Source organism: Verticillium nonalfalfae (genome assembly GCF_003724135.2).
Source record: "Verticillium nonalfalfae strain VnAa140/NRRL 66861 chromosome Unknown scaffold_21, whole genome shotgun sequence".
In the NCBI taxonomy this organism is placed as follows: domain Eukaryota; kingdom Fungi; phylum Ascomycota; class Sordariomycetes; order Glomerellales; family Plectosphaerellaceae; genus Verticillium; species Verticillium nonalfalfae.
The window spans coordinates 97,871-110,762 of NW_021167246.1; the positions used below are offsets into that span (position 1 = coordinate 97,871).

General features: G+C 56.1%; 4 protein-coding genes across 4 annotated transcripts; 1 reads left to right on the forward strand and 3 right to left on the reverse strand.

Moving 5' to 3' along the window:
- Window positions 1-575: 575 nt before the first annotated feature.
- Window positions 576-1,474, forward strand: D7B24_003775 (uncharacterized protein; the record flags this gene model as incomplete). Its single annotated transcript, XM_028637962.1, has 4 exons — window positions 576-663; window positions 720-768; window positions 818-1,393; window positions 1,468-1,474. The coding sequence occupies 4 exons, from the start codon at window positions 576-578 to the stop codon at window positions 1,472-1,474; spliced, it is 720 nt and encodes a 239-aa protein (XP_028497113.1).
- A 1,380-nt stretch (window positions 1,475-2,854) lies between these two features.
- On the reverse strand, window positions 2,855-3,835 carry D7B24_003776 (uncharacterized protein; the record flags this gene model as incomplete). Its single annotated transcript, XM_028637963.1, has 1 exon — window positions 2,855-3,835. One exon carries the CDS (start codon window positions 3,833-3,835, stop codon window positions 2,855-2,857), a length of 981 nt encoding a protein of 326 aa, XP_028497114.1.
- Window positions 3,836-4,487: 652 nt separating this feature from the next.
- Window positions 4,488-6,418, reverse strand: D7B24_003777 (uncharacterized protein; the record flags this gene model as incomplete). The annotated part of the gene is made up of 2 exons (XM_028637964.1): window positions 4,488-6,138; window positions 6,411-6,418. 2 exons carry the CDS (start codon window positions 6,416-6,418, stop codon window positions 4,488-4,490), a joined length of 1,659 nt encoding a protein of 552 aa, XP_028497115.1.
- A 727-nt stretch (window positions 6,419-7,145) lies between these two features.
- On the reverse strand, window positions 7,146-10,114 carry ULK2 (Serine/threonine-protein kinase ulk2; the record flags this gene model as incomplete). The annotated part of the gene is made up of 3 exons (XM_028637965.1): window positions 7,146-7,300; window positions 7,354-9,925; window positions 9,983-10,114. The coding sequence occupies 3 exons, from the start codon at window positions 10,112-10,114 to the stop codon at window positions 7,146-7,148; spliced, it is 2,859 nt and encodes a 952-aa protein (XP_028497116.1).
- Between the last annotated feature and the right edge of the window lie 2,778 nt (window positions 10,115-12,892).

Consider the following 12,892-nt stretch of genomic DNA (forward strand, 5'->3'; position numbering starts at 1 on the left):
TTGGCGCGGTGGCGAAGACCCAATTACCCCGACAAAGTACAAGCTGTTGCCGGTGCAGCGCGGAGCTAAACGGGTGGCGGGATTTGGCACTTACATGTTGACCGAGGCGAGAGTTGTTGGTGAGGAATCAGGAATATCTGAAGCTCGTAACTTCTGCGGGAGCTTAAGATGCCATTGGGAGAAGGGCAGGTGCCCTGTAGCGTCACGTGTGCGTCTGAACGTCCACCACGACCCCGCAGTGACGCTCTACAGTGTGGCACTGTGCGACAACCCGCACCTGCCTTTGAAACTCCATAGATCAGTACTCAGGGGGGTCACGATGTATGGCGCCTGCCCCAGAGAGCAACGGTGCTGCTGTGTTGCCTCGGATAGGTAGGAAGGTTCTTGCACTTATTGCGATTGCGAGAAGTGAGACCCATGTGTATCTCTGCAGGTGCAAAGAGCCCGACTGCCATGTCCATCACCTAAGTGTGCAGTGATTCTTGTCGAACTCGGAATGCTAGAGTTCCCCGAAGAACTCGTCTGCAATCTTGTTTTCTCTCGCAAGGCCTTGTTTCCTATCAAAACTTCGCATCATGGCCCAAGACACCGAGTCAATGTCATGTGAACGCGATGGCCGAATTGCAGAGCTGGAGCTTGGCCGCCGTTGCCAGGATGACACGGGTAAGCATGGCTAGAGCTGGCGTCACGCGCTGGGAGCCAACTCATATGACACTCAGAAACCGTACCCATATATCCCGAATCACTTCTGAAGTATGGACGCGGCGAGTAGGTATTGTCGCGCCGTCGAAATAGACTTTGTTTCTGACCCTGACAGTCGCATCCGTCAGCAGCATGATCAGGGCTACTCTCGAGATCATTTCGAGTTTTACGTCATCACATTCGATGAGTACCATCCGTCGCTATGCTACGTGCGCGATCGCAGGTCTCGAAACGGAATACGCGTCAACGGACAGCATGTCGGTGACCCCAAGAGGATCACACCGGGCCACTGCCTGCTCGATGGCGATGTCATTACTGTTCCTGGTCAGCCATCTCGTGACGCCAATGTTTCCGAGTTTATTCCTTGTATGACATTCCACTTCAAGCAGGATTATGTTCCGCTTTATGTCCCAAGCCCTATTCAACAACGGGAGATGGACTTCTTCGCTGCCCGATTTAACGTCACAGATCGTGCTCTCGGCAATGGCGCCCATGCGCGGGTTCTCTTAGCCATTGAGGTGGCCACCAAAAGGCAAATGGTTTGCAAGATCATGAATGTTGACCGACTTCGCATGCGCGTCGACGGTGCCACGACCTTGCGTCGGTGGAAGCAAGAAATTGACATAGTCAAGCAACTACACCATCCAAACGTTATCTCTTACGTCCATGCCATATACTCGCCTCATACACTGTCAGTCGAGATTCCTTCGATAGAATTACGAAGATTGACAGAGTTCAGGTATTTCTTCACTGAACTGGCCACAGGTGGTGATCTATTCTCCCTTGTACAGCGGCGAGAGCTGCATGGGCCACCATTTCGGGAGGGGGATGTCAAATTGATCATGAAGCAAATCGTGGATGGCGTGCATTGCCTACACAAAGCCGGGATCGTTCATCGGGACCTGAAACCAGAAAATATTCTTCTCATGACTCGCCCGAGCCCGGACTACCGCATTGCGCTCAGCGACCTTGGCAACTCTGCTTTCGAAGGGCCGACTAGGTTGATGTCGCGAGTCGGCACCGAGCGATACATAGCCCCAGAGGTAATTAATCAAGTCACTAGCCATGCTTGTCCGGTAGATATATGGGCTATGGGTGTCATCATGCTATTTGTCTTGAGCAGTCAAGCGACAGAAGACATTGGAGGCCTTTACCGATATAGTCAGGACCAGGTCATCAATTGCATCAAATGCATTGTTGATGACAGGCAGACAACTTTGAGCACAATCGGCGTCAGGTTTCTCCAACGATGCCTGGTGGTTGACCCCTCGGAGAGAATGACTTCGGCGCAGGCTCTCCAGCACCCTTGGTTCACGATGGAGCAACACGAGAAACGACTCGACGACCTGAAGCTCTGCGTCGAGCAATCTTGGAACGGGGATAAGAAGGTCTTTCCATGTCCCGAGGAGATTCCCGATCTTGGCCCCAAAGTATTGGTAGAATCGGATTCCAAGAGGAATACGAATCTCCACGAAGGAGCACAAGCTGAGGCAATTGACTCTATATTACCGAGCAGTCAACAGCCAACGCCAGCCAATTCTAGCTCGCGACTTCAAGGCCCCAGAATCGTGCGAGACGTTTCTAGACCTTTGAAGACTGTCTCACAGTTTTTCGCTAGGCCTTTGAAGTTACATGCTGAGACTGGGTTTCCTCGCCAGAAGAACGACGAAGCTGTGCCGCGCCGTGAGAAGCCGACTCAACTGAAACCAAGTATCATCATTACTGATAGTCAAGGCAAAGCTGATGAGGCGGGGTACCAGAAGTCCAATATTATGGGCCATAACCAGCATTCAGCAGTGGACAGACGTCATTTGGCGGTCGTCCCGCTTGCGAGGAAACTGGGACGGCAGCAGTCCTCATCGGCCAATGCTGTCCAGCGACAGTCCAAATTGCAAAAACGGTCAAGATGAGTACAAAAGACGAAGCAATGAGAGAACTGGCGCAACGTATCATGTAAGCGGGGACAATTTGTACGCAAACCTGCCTGTGGCATACTACTGCAACCTGAATCTTAGCGATGCCCAGATACTTGGCGAGGTTATGATGCGGTACGGGTGCGAGGTGGTTCTCACTGTCGACGAGGACGTCAATTGTATCTTAAACATGATGAAGACATCTCCGAAGCTCACGCTTGCCAGTTATCAGTTCGACATCAACTATTGCCCAGCCAAAGGGTGGCATCCCGCCTACATCTCTCGGTGGGAAACTCCAGGGGCAGTAGTTGCTGTAGGCTTGACGGATCGATTTCGGCCAGGAGGGGTGCAAGCATGCTCCTCAGCTCCTGAGCCAGTGCCGTGTCCCTCTTTTCCAGCTTGGCGAGATCCTCTGCGGCAGTGTTCTTCTCCACGTCTGTCAAGGGTCGCTCCCTTTCCCTGACGATCGCCGCCGCCGCCTGGCCCTTCAACTTCCCGTCAGGACGCTCCTTGGCATCGGAGAAGGCGACGAGGTTGCCCCTCCTCACGACAAGAACCTGATCCACCGTCTCGGGATGTGCATCGATCCACTGCGCAGCGTTCAAAAGTCCGCTGTACGAGTCGTCGTGGACCTTGATGGGTGTCAGGCGAACCGGCAGCCCGCGGCTCCCCGCCTCGGGCAGCTTCTCGTGGAAGCGCGTTAGGATCCCCAGCCTGCTGAGCGGCCTCGGCACAGCCAACACGACGACCTCGACGCGGTAGCCTGCGTCATGGAGCGCGGCAGCGAGCGCTGTGAAGTCATCCGGGTGGCGGCACGCCGACTCGATGAGGAGGTCGAGGCGTTGGTCGGCAGCGTGGGCCGCGGCCAGGCGCAGCCAGCGGCGGGCGTCAGGACCTGTGGCCGGCGAGGCGAGAGGTGCAGTCGCTGGCGAGGCGGTCAGGGTCGCGTACGAGGGATGGTACGTTTTGTAGGTGTCTGCGATGATGTGGGCGGGGCTGCCGCGGAGGGCGGTCTGGGCTTTGAGAACGGCGGGGGCAAGGCGGGTTTTGCCGGCGCCGGTTTGGCCTACTATCAGTACTGCGAGGGGTCGTTGTCCGGCCTGCGTTTGTGGTGCTGGTACCAACGAGGGGAACTCGGCTGGAAGGATCTGGGACTTGAAGATGTCGTCCGAGGTCTGGGTTGACAGGATGTACGACGTGAGATCTGGCGGGGGAGGCATGGTGCTGTCGTTGCAGAAGATTCAAATGATGCCGTTTGATGTCGAGTTTGAAATGTCAGTCCTTCAGAGCGGAAAGTGTTTCTTCCGGGATGTCTTAGTGCGCCTTTCCTCTACCTGTCTCGCAATGAGGGGATCGCGGGATATCTAGCTCGGCGCGAGCTTGATAATAGTGCTTTATCGCAGCTGTTAGTCTCAGAACGTTGCGAAAGTCGTATTGATAGCCAGAAATGCACCCAAATGACTCCAGACAATATTGTACCATAAAGCCTACCTCTGAATTGCGACGTTCATGTGCGAGGGAGGTTGATATTGGACATGAAGTCATTCCAGAGTTTGATTAGCTAAGCTGATCGAACCAATGGTCCCTCGCCGAGATGCGACATCATGCTTCATCAAGTCTGCTTCCTCGTGAGGTCTCATCCGGACCAATCCTTTCAACGATAACCGCTTGACGCTCTGGGCCAGGTTTTGCATTAGTCTCGGACAGCAACCCAACTCTCCCACTCGTGAGACGAACCGGTCCTCGTCATCTTGCTCCCCGCGTCCCGCCACCCCAGTCTGCTACGCCCGCTCCCGCAGCCTCTGCCTTCTCAGCCCAATATTCATCTTAACGGATCTTGGCCATTCTGGCACGAAATCCCTCGGCTTTCGATTATTCGCTTGGTGACAGTGGCCTGGGCGAGTCGAGCCTCGAGGTTCCAGCCATGGAGTGATTGCGCCTGGCCTTGAGGCTCTCAACCTGCAAAGTTGATACCATGGCTGGAGCGAAATTCTTGACATCGACCGCATCAACCATGAGACCACAAACATTGACGAAAACCCTACCCCGAGGCTCAAGCAGCTCTTCGGCTTTCGCCTGGGCTTCTTTTTTGCTAATGCCGTGGCCAGATGCCACGTATTTGGTCCACCTAGGCAAACCCTCGCGATCAGCGTCCCGCAAACCAGGGTCTATTTGGATGCATATTTCGCCCATCCGTTGACAACGCAAGCAGGGTTCCAGCTTGGAACTGCCGGGGAGGAAACGATCTTGGCTGCATTCCGTCATTTTCGCAGCCTCGCACTGGGCGCAAGGTACGCCTTTCTGCGTCAAGCTCCGTCTGCCTTTCCGTGAAGTCGGCATGACCATCCACCTGGTCGGTTCTAGGTCCACAGGAAGTCCGTCAACGTACTGCACGCGCCCAGTCTCTTGCATCCTCTTTGTTGCTGCATCCCAGAGACCCTCTGCCAGCGGTTGAGCCAGCGCGTCGAGCGCCTGGAGCTTCCAATGCGCCTCGTCAGCAGCCTGCCTCCCCTCGCCGACCGTCTCACAGACCTGGGCCCCCTTTTCCTGCAATGCCGTCAGCTTCAGTCTGTTGCGCCGCACCGTCTCCTCCTTCAGCCAGTCCGGTCTGTCGACCCGCCTCACCACGTCCACCAGCCTGACTCCATAGTCGCCCATGGACTCAATTGTCGCCCTGTCCATGTCCATCGCACACCGCGCCCAGTACAGGTCCTCAGGAGGCGGCTTCTCCCGCAACCTTTGGCCCGGCCCTCTCGACGTGCCAACCCACGCCCTGCTTGTCCTCAGTACGATCGCCCAGTCGATGTCCTCCAGCAGAGCTCCCATCTCCGCGAACATGGCGCCGTACCACACCCGGCCCCGCGCCTCGCGCGCCTCGCGCTCCCTCCTCCGACGCGCGCGCTCCTTCTTCTCCTCGGCCTGCCTCTTCTTCTCCTCTGCCCGTCGCCGCCTCTCCTCCCGCAAATGGGCCTCCTCGGCTATCTTTTGCCGTGCCTTCTCCTGCGCTGCCTTGGTTGCTCGCTGCTGCAGGATGCGCTCGACCATGCTCATGCCCGTCCTGTTCCGGCTGCAGCCGAACCCCGGGATCCGTGGCGTCGTGATCATGTTGCCCGTGCTTGTCATGATCGTCATGGTTCCATAGGCGGGAACTCTCAAGACCGGATCTTCCACAAGATTGGCCGACGACGCATCCTGGATCGAGCTTGCTGGTTTGCGGGGTTGACGTGTTTCGCCCGTCCAGCGGGCAGTCGAACGAGCCAGGTCATCGCCAGGACGGCGCCCCAAAGCCGCGAGGGGGCGTGTCCCCTTTTCGGTCGTCGGGGTTGCCTCTGTACTCGTGCGTCTCACGACACGCCTGCCATCTGTGCCATTCTCGCCCGCAGGTACGCGATGCATGAGACCCGGTGTGCCAGAGCCCCTGTGCACTGGCTCGTGGCTCGGAACGGGCTCCTCAGCCTGCGATGACATGATGAAGTATGGCTCTGCCCCACGTCTCGTCGCTGCGTACGCAATGGGGTCTTTTCTGCGTTGGTTAGTCGTGAACACGGAATATGCCAGTGTATTTTGCTTCAACCTGTAGCTGTGGTGGGGATTCTACCGCAAAAGAACTTGGTTCAACGAGTTATATAGACTTGAACCTTGGACGATGACAAGCAGGAGTGATTGTCGTAATCATGCCTGTCCCCTCAATCAACGTCTGCCATGATCCATCCGGACGATTCCCGAAGAAACGTGCTGTGACCTGCAGAGATGCTTTGTTCTTCTTGTATCAGGTAGGTACGTGTAAGTACTCACAGAGGCATAGGTGTCGTGTGCTGTATCAGCCCGGTTCGTTCGTTGTCTGCGAACAAAGACCTGCCACAGGCAGCCCCGGGTCACGCGAAGCAAATGTCCCAGAGACAAAGTTCTCATTGGCAATCTACGTCGGAGACCCCTTCTTCTCTACGACACCGTCACGAAGGACCATACCACGAACCCCTTCCAGATTGTCCTCCGTAAACCAAACATATATCCATCATTGACCTCTCCTCAGTCTGCGACCCATGAATGCCGAGCTCATGACAGCGCTGCTCAGACGCAACAAAGTCGCGAGGCCATCCATCGCAGAGCCAAGCCTACCGTCCAACCACGGGTGCTGTGTACCCTAGTTTCAAGAATGCAAGTACGTCAACGTACGCTAATACCTCGCTACGTGGGCAGCTATGAACCCTGAGCTGAAGCATCTTACGTACTCAGCGACGCAACAAATATGCAGTTCAACGCCAGCCCAATCTCTGGCAATACCCAAATATAAAAACACAAGAATGCAAGAAAAGAGATCCGGGGCGATGCTTTCTTGCCCAAAACGCCGGTGAAAATGACCTGTTACCCTGAGCAAACCTCGCTTGCTGAAGAGGCCTCCACTGAGCCCATGCTAGGAATCATCCAGGGATGGAAGAAATGGATATGAAAGTCGTTCGTAGGCTTTTCGATTTGTTCGTCGTCACATCATCTTGAGAAAAAATAACAGAAAACGCCAACCTCCGTCGCTTAGGAGGCATGTGTTGGAACACTTCGCGGGGTGACATCGCCACTTCGCTTGCGTCCTGAAGCCTGCTGCTGGCTCTGCTCAGACCTCGAGGCCTCAGCGATAGCCGCCATCTTCTTCCTGACCATGGCCAAGCGGGAAGATATCATGTGAATCACTGCAAACAGGGTCAGTACAAATACGAGCCCAGCCTGCTATGGGTTGGCTTACTCTTCTTGACCACTTGCTGGTCGTCGCTATCCAGATCGCTGGTGACGTCGTCCTGGGACACAGTGTTCTTACTGGTGCTGGGAGACCGTCCCTTATTCGTCTCACCGTCGTTGTCCAGCACAGCCTCAAGCATGTAAATAGCCGTAACGTAAGAGATTACGCAACCCTCGAGATCAACGTTTGCAATTTCGTCAATGGCAGCACGCTTACTCATCTCCAGAGCGCGATCGTACATGAGCTTCTCAGCACTAATACCAGGCGTCAAGTAGACTTGCTCGGTACCCGCCGAAGTAGACAAAGAGCAACTCTCGCCCTGGTTCCTAGGATGGCTGGGGTGGTCCTCGGGCAGCTGCTTCTGGGCCTCGATGAGCTTCAGACGAACAATTTCGGTCTTTTCGAGAACCTCATTGAACCGCCCGCGAACCCATTGAACTGTCGAGTTCATTCGCAGAATAAGATTCTCCTTCGCAGGATCCAGAGCAACGGTCGACTCCGAACGCGTTTTCTGTACCCACCATGCGTTTGCCACATCCATAGCCTTGGCCAAAAGCGTCAAAGCCTTGACGTAGAGCACCAAGGCCTCCTCGGAGAGCACGACGACAGCCTCCAGCGTCAGACCGTTGTCCTCGGAAGCCTCATCAGCAGAGAGGCCACCTAGCCCAGTGTCCGTCGACGGAGCGATAGGGAGGAGTTGTTTGTATTTGACTTCGCCAAAACCAAAGACGCAATCGCTGCGGTGAGCCAAGTCTTGGATGTACTTAACGGCTCGGGCGTCCTCATCTGTAGGCAATCTCTGCTTTCCATCCTCGAGAAGGCCAGCGGGACCGTGAGTGGTAGGGTAGGCAGGAAATGCGCTGTAGATTTGTGGTGGCGACTGCCCCTTGCCCAGAACGTGATGTGGCACTTTGAAACCAAATAGGCGCACACTGGCATCCTGGATGGCCTTCGTGATAAAGCTTGGCGTAGCAGACCCGGGGCTACCAGAAAAACTCTTTTCGTAGGAGCCACGGCGTTCATGAGTGGGAAACTCCCGGCCCTGCGCGATCTGGACCGCTTGCGATGTCTGCGCCCGAACGGCGCCCGTCGTTGATGTGGGTGCGCCCTGCTGGGTAGCGCGGCGGACCATCTGCTGGCCAGATTTTGGCGAGAAGTTGAGTCGAGGGTTGGCTGCCATTTCGTCTGCGAAAGCATTCACCTCAACATGTTTCTTTTCCACCAAGACATAGTCACGCTCAAAGGCGACATCCTGCGCCGCTCTGTCCGATTCCGTCATGCTGCGCTCAGTCACAGGTCGAAGTTTGCCTCGATGAGCGTTGTCGAAGGATGACGATGTGGGCGACGGGGTGCCGCGAGCTGATGGGCGGGTGTAAGATGCATTTGATGGCCTGTGAGGCCTGGCCGGTGCGGAGGTTGATGGCTGCGGTGGAGGTGGCCGGCGGATACCGAGACCTTGACCACTGTCTTGGCCGGGCGAGCTGCTGAGGCGCTCGCCGGACGGGCGGGATCCCCGTGGCAACCCCGAGCCCTCGGTTTGCGGAGACCCTGAGAGACCTGCACGGGGTGAGCGGGACAGACCAGTCTCCTCAGCATGGCGCCTTAGGGATGCTTGTCGTGACAGGGGCATGCTCTCAGGCTTGGTGCTCGCACGGGCTTCGATAGAATTCCTTTGCTCCTGAGGCGGTTTCGGAATATCATCTTCAACAACGCCGGGAATGGCACCGGCCACGATAGGGTCGGCGAAGAAATCTTCGAACCTGATTCGCTCGACGGGGTTACGAGTGAGCAGCTTACTGATGAGCTTCACAAGATCTCTGCTCACGTTGGCATCCTTCGGGTATTTGATCTTGTCTTCAGCGGCCTCGATCTTCCTCAGTAGTTCGACGTGATTCCTGGCGCGGAACGGGGGCCGGCCAGTGATCATCTCGTAGAGCACCGTTCCGACCGACCAGAGATCGGCCTTGGCATCGTAGCGCTCATAGCGGAGAATTTCAGGCGCCATATACAACGGTGAGCCGCAGAGGGTGTCAGCGAGGGATGTCGACGGGAGGACACGGGCGAAACCGAAGTCTGCGAGTTTCAGCATCGGCAGCGATGCCAGCCCTGCGTTAGGAATCATGGAATCTCGGCTCGCGGATAAAATGTGCTTTGGAACCGTGTCCCGGTACTGTGGTGATGGGAGAAGAAGCAGGTTCTGGGGCTTCACGTCCCGATGAACATAGTTCTTCTCTCGCAAGAATTTGAGGGCACTGCCCAGCTGCTGAAGAAAATGTCGAGTCACGACTTCGTGAAGACCCGAGTTCGGCGTGGAAGGGTACTTCCGTGCCATGTCGTGGGTCGCAGGATTTGTGCCCAGCTTATCGCGTTTTTTTATGAATATTGATAGGTCGCCAAGCTCGCAGTACTCCATGGCGAGGTTGATGTGTGTCGACGACTCGATGCAGTCGTGGAGGGCAACAATGTGAGGGTGCCTCAGTGTTTTGAGGATTTGAATCTCGCCATATAAGTTCTCCCTGAGCTTGGCGTTCAAGCGGCTGAGCTCGACGGACTTAATGGCAACCAATGCTTTCGAGGTCTACAAGTCGAGGGGTCAGAACATGGCAACTTGTAGCAGGTTTCCCGGATGTCAAACCTTGTGGTAGCCTCTATACACAGTAGCAAAGCTACCCTTGCCGATCTCGGCATCGATCCAGAAGTCCCCCACCGAATCGCCTTCGCCGCGGCGCTTCCGCCCTGACGACGACGTGGGGAGACGGTCTGCCATGTCGGCTGCAGTGAGTGGCTTGCTTGCTTCTTGGTGGCAGATTGGATGGCGTGCAAAAGGTGACGAAGGAGCCCAGAGGGCTTATATAGTCCGGTGGCGATGGGCGGTTGAATATGTCGTCATGTACATGGGTTGTCTTGGAAGGATTCAGCGGCGGGTGTGGAGAGGTTTAAAGCAAAAGGAGAACGGCAGCTGTGGCACAAGATCGTGGTGTCAACGATGACTGTTGACGAATCGTGTCGGTGAACCGAGCTGGTGGACGCGTGAAGGTGTACAAGACGGTGGGTAACCGTCGAGTCGAATCAAGGAGGGTCGCTGCAGGTGAGATGTCGACGGTGGTGCTGTTGGCGATGTCGATGTAAGACAGAAGTGGTTCGGATGTGGATCGGAACAGAATAGTTGTCGGCGGCCAAATGTAGGCGTGTTGGAAGAGAACGGCAGAGTCGAGGTAGTGAACGTTGGGTGTAGTGACTAATGCTATGGAAGATAGAAGGTTAGCTTGGAGGCCAAACGGGATCGAATCGCGTGGGAGGCGAGAGTGGTGTAAGCGCATGCCTCAACGGTCTGACGGGGTCTACCGAGGGTCGGCATAAGGCAGTGGGATGTGGGAGACGAGGAGAGGTTGTGATAGACTGGCTACCTTGAGGGACAAAGTGCAAAGTGCAACAGGCGAGAAAGAGATCCGAGGCCAACCTAATGACTCGGAACTTCGAAGGCCAGAAGCGTTGTTGAACCTTGATGGACGGAACGTGCAGTGAAGAGGTGTATTGGGGAAAGGTACGTTATCGTAGATACGAGGTCCAAGACGCAGAGGTGCAACAGGACGTAGGGCGGGAGGTGAAAGGAGAGAAAAGAGGGCGAGAGGAGGGTCGGAGGACGAGAGGCCAGGACCGAGGAGCGTTGGATGATAGGAGGGCGACCAAGACGAGCGATGACAGACGAGAGGCAAGAGACGCGCAGGTGGAGGTGGCAGCAGGGGGGCATGAACGTGTATGTGGACAAATGCGCAGGCATGGGCGCAAACGCAAGTGGAGGTTGGTAGGAAGAGGGTGGAGAGGATGGTACCTGGTGGGAAGATGCCGTGTTGCACGATGCCTGACGTTGGGGAAGGGGGACAGCCCGTGGGGGGGGAAGGGCGGCGTCGTCGTAGTGGTGGTGACTCGATGTGTGATGTGGTGTCACGGTGACGGATGACTGGCGTTGAGGCTTGTCTCTGGTGGTTCGGTTCAGCGCAGGCGTCCAGGGTCGGTCGAGATGGCTGGACGGGACTGTTTTTGATCTGAATATGGAGCACAACCAAACAGTCCGCTGGTGACTCTTCCCTGAAAGAAGGGGAAGGGGGGAACTGATGATGGTCGTGACCTAGAGGTCTAGGTAGGACATTGGGGCCCTTGGGACCTGGGGGTGGGCTCGTGATGCGGTGACAGGCCTTGGAGCCCCATGCTATCGGCGGCATGCAATGTGCACCTGCGCAGCTGGTGGCTCCTGCTACTGTTGCTGCTTGCTGCCAGCACTTCCGGGCGACCAATGCAGGTGCATCGACTTCGCCCCGCACGTACCTTCCAGGTCTCTGCCAGGGTCCAAGAGGCGTCTGGAAGCAGCTGGGTCACCTCGAACAGGCGCCTAGATCGGGCTGTGGGGAGACTTGTCTGGTACAAGCGGGGAACCAGGCAGTCACGCTCCAAGACACCGGACACCCCTCTTCGGGTTGGCGTTATCGGGTGGTGCGCGCGCTCTCCTGGACGTTATCATTGCGCGATAAGCTGAACTGGATGCGTGCGATAGCAAGACGAGTCACTCTGCCGCTGTGTAGGAGGTACCCACCCCTTCCAACACCACGGCCCAACATGCTCCATCCATCCATCACTTTATGTCGGTACCATCCATTTCCAGGCCATGGCAGGGCAGGTTGGGCTGGGCGTGGACCCTTTGTGTTCCATCACTGTGTTCCTTATTTAGGTTTACATAGACGGATCACGGCTTTGCTTCCCTCCAACGTAGCTTACTTTTTTCACCGAAACACCCTGGTGAAGCGTCATGGGAGGAGGGTTCGTCGTCCTGGGAGACCAAAACCTTAAGCAGTCTGAACGCGCTGTACCGCTGTCGCCAACAACTCGACAGCCGGCAGTATCAGTGGCCTGTCCTGGTGACGCATGACGTCTCCCTGACACCCCGACCGCCTACCACACGAGAGCACATAAGCGAGCTACGCGACCGATGGCGCCAGATGGCGAGTGCCGTATTAGGTGCTCGGAAGGCACCCAGTGATGCACTACTCATCCTTCTAGATTACGCCAGAACATCTGATAAATCGCTTTTGGCCTCTCTCGCCTCTCGTGCGCCACTTCGGTGCGCCAGCCGTATTTCCTCTTTGCCATTTATGGCAGGCACCTGAATCAATGAATCCCCATGAGCTGATATTGCGAGACATGGCGCAATCACTCGGTACGGTTTGGCCAACACTTTGTGCCGCTGAGTCGAATTGCTCGTCAGAGCCTTTTTTTTTTGTCTCCAGTCCCCCGAAGAGGTCGAGTCAAGTCGACGATCTCGGGGCATTCGAACTTTGATCACTTTCTGCAACGCGTTCAGGCAACAAGGGCGCCCTGCAGCGACGCGCCTTGAATGGAACATCAGTGCCGAGAATGCCCACAGCTGTTGCCTTGTCTGCCTGCCCGAAACATGAGTCTCCAGCGCTGATCGGCTTGCCGTCGTTCCCCTGTTTCTATTTATCCTTGTCTGCATCGAGCCTTGTACGGCAGCCGGCTGTCTGCCTCGATA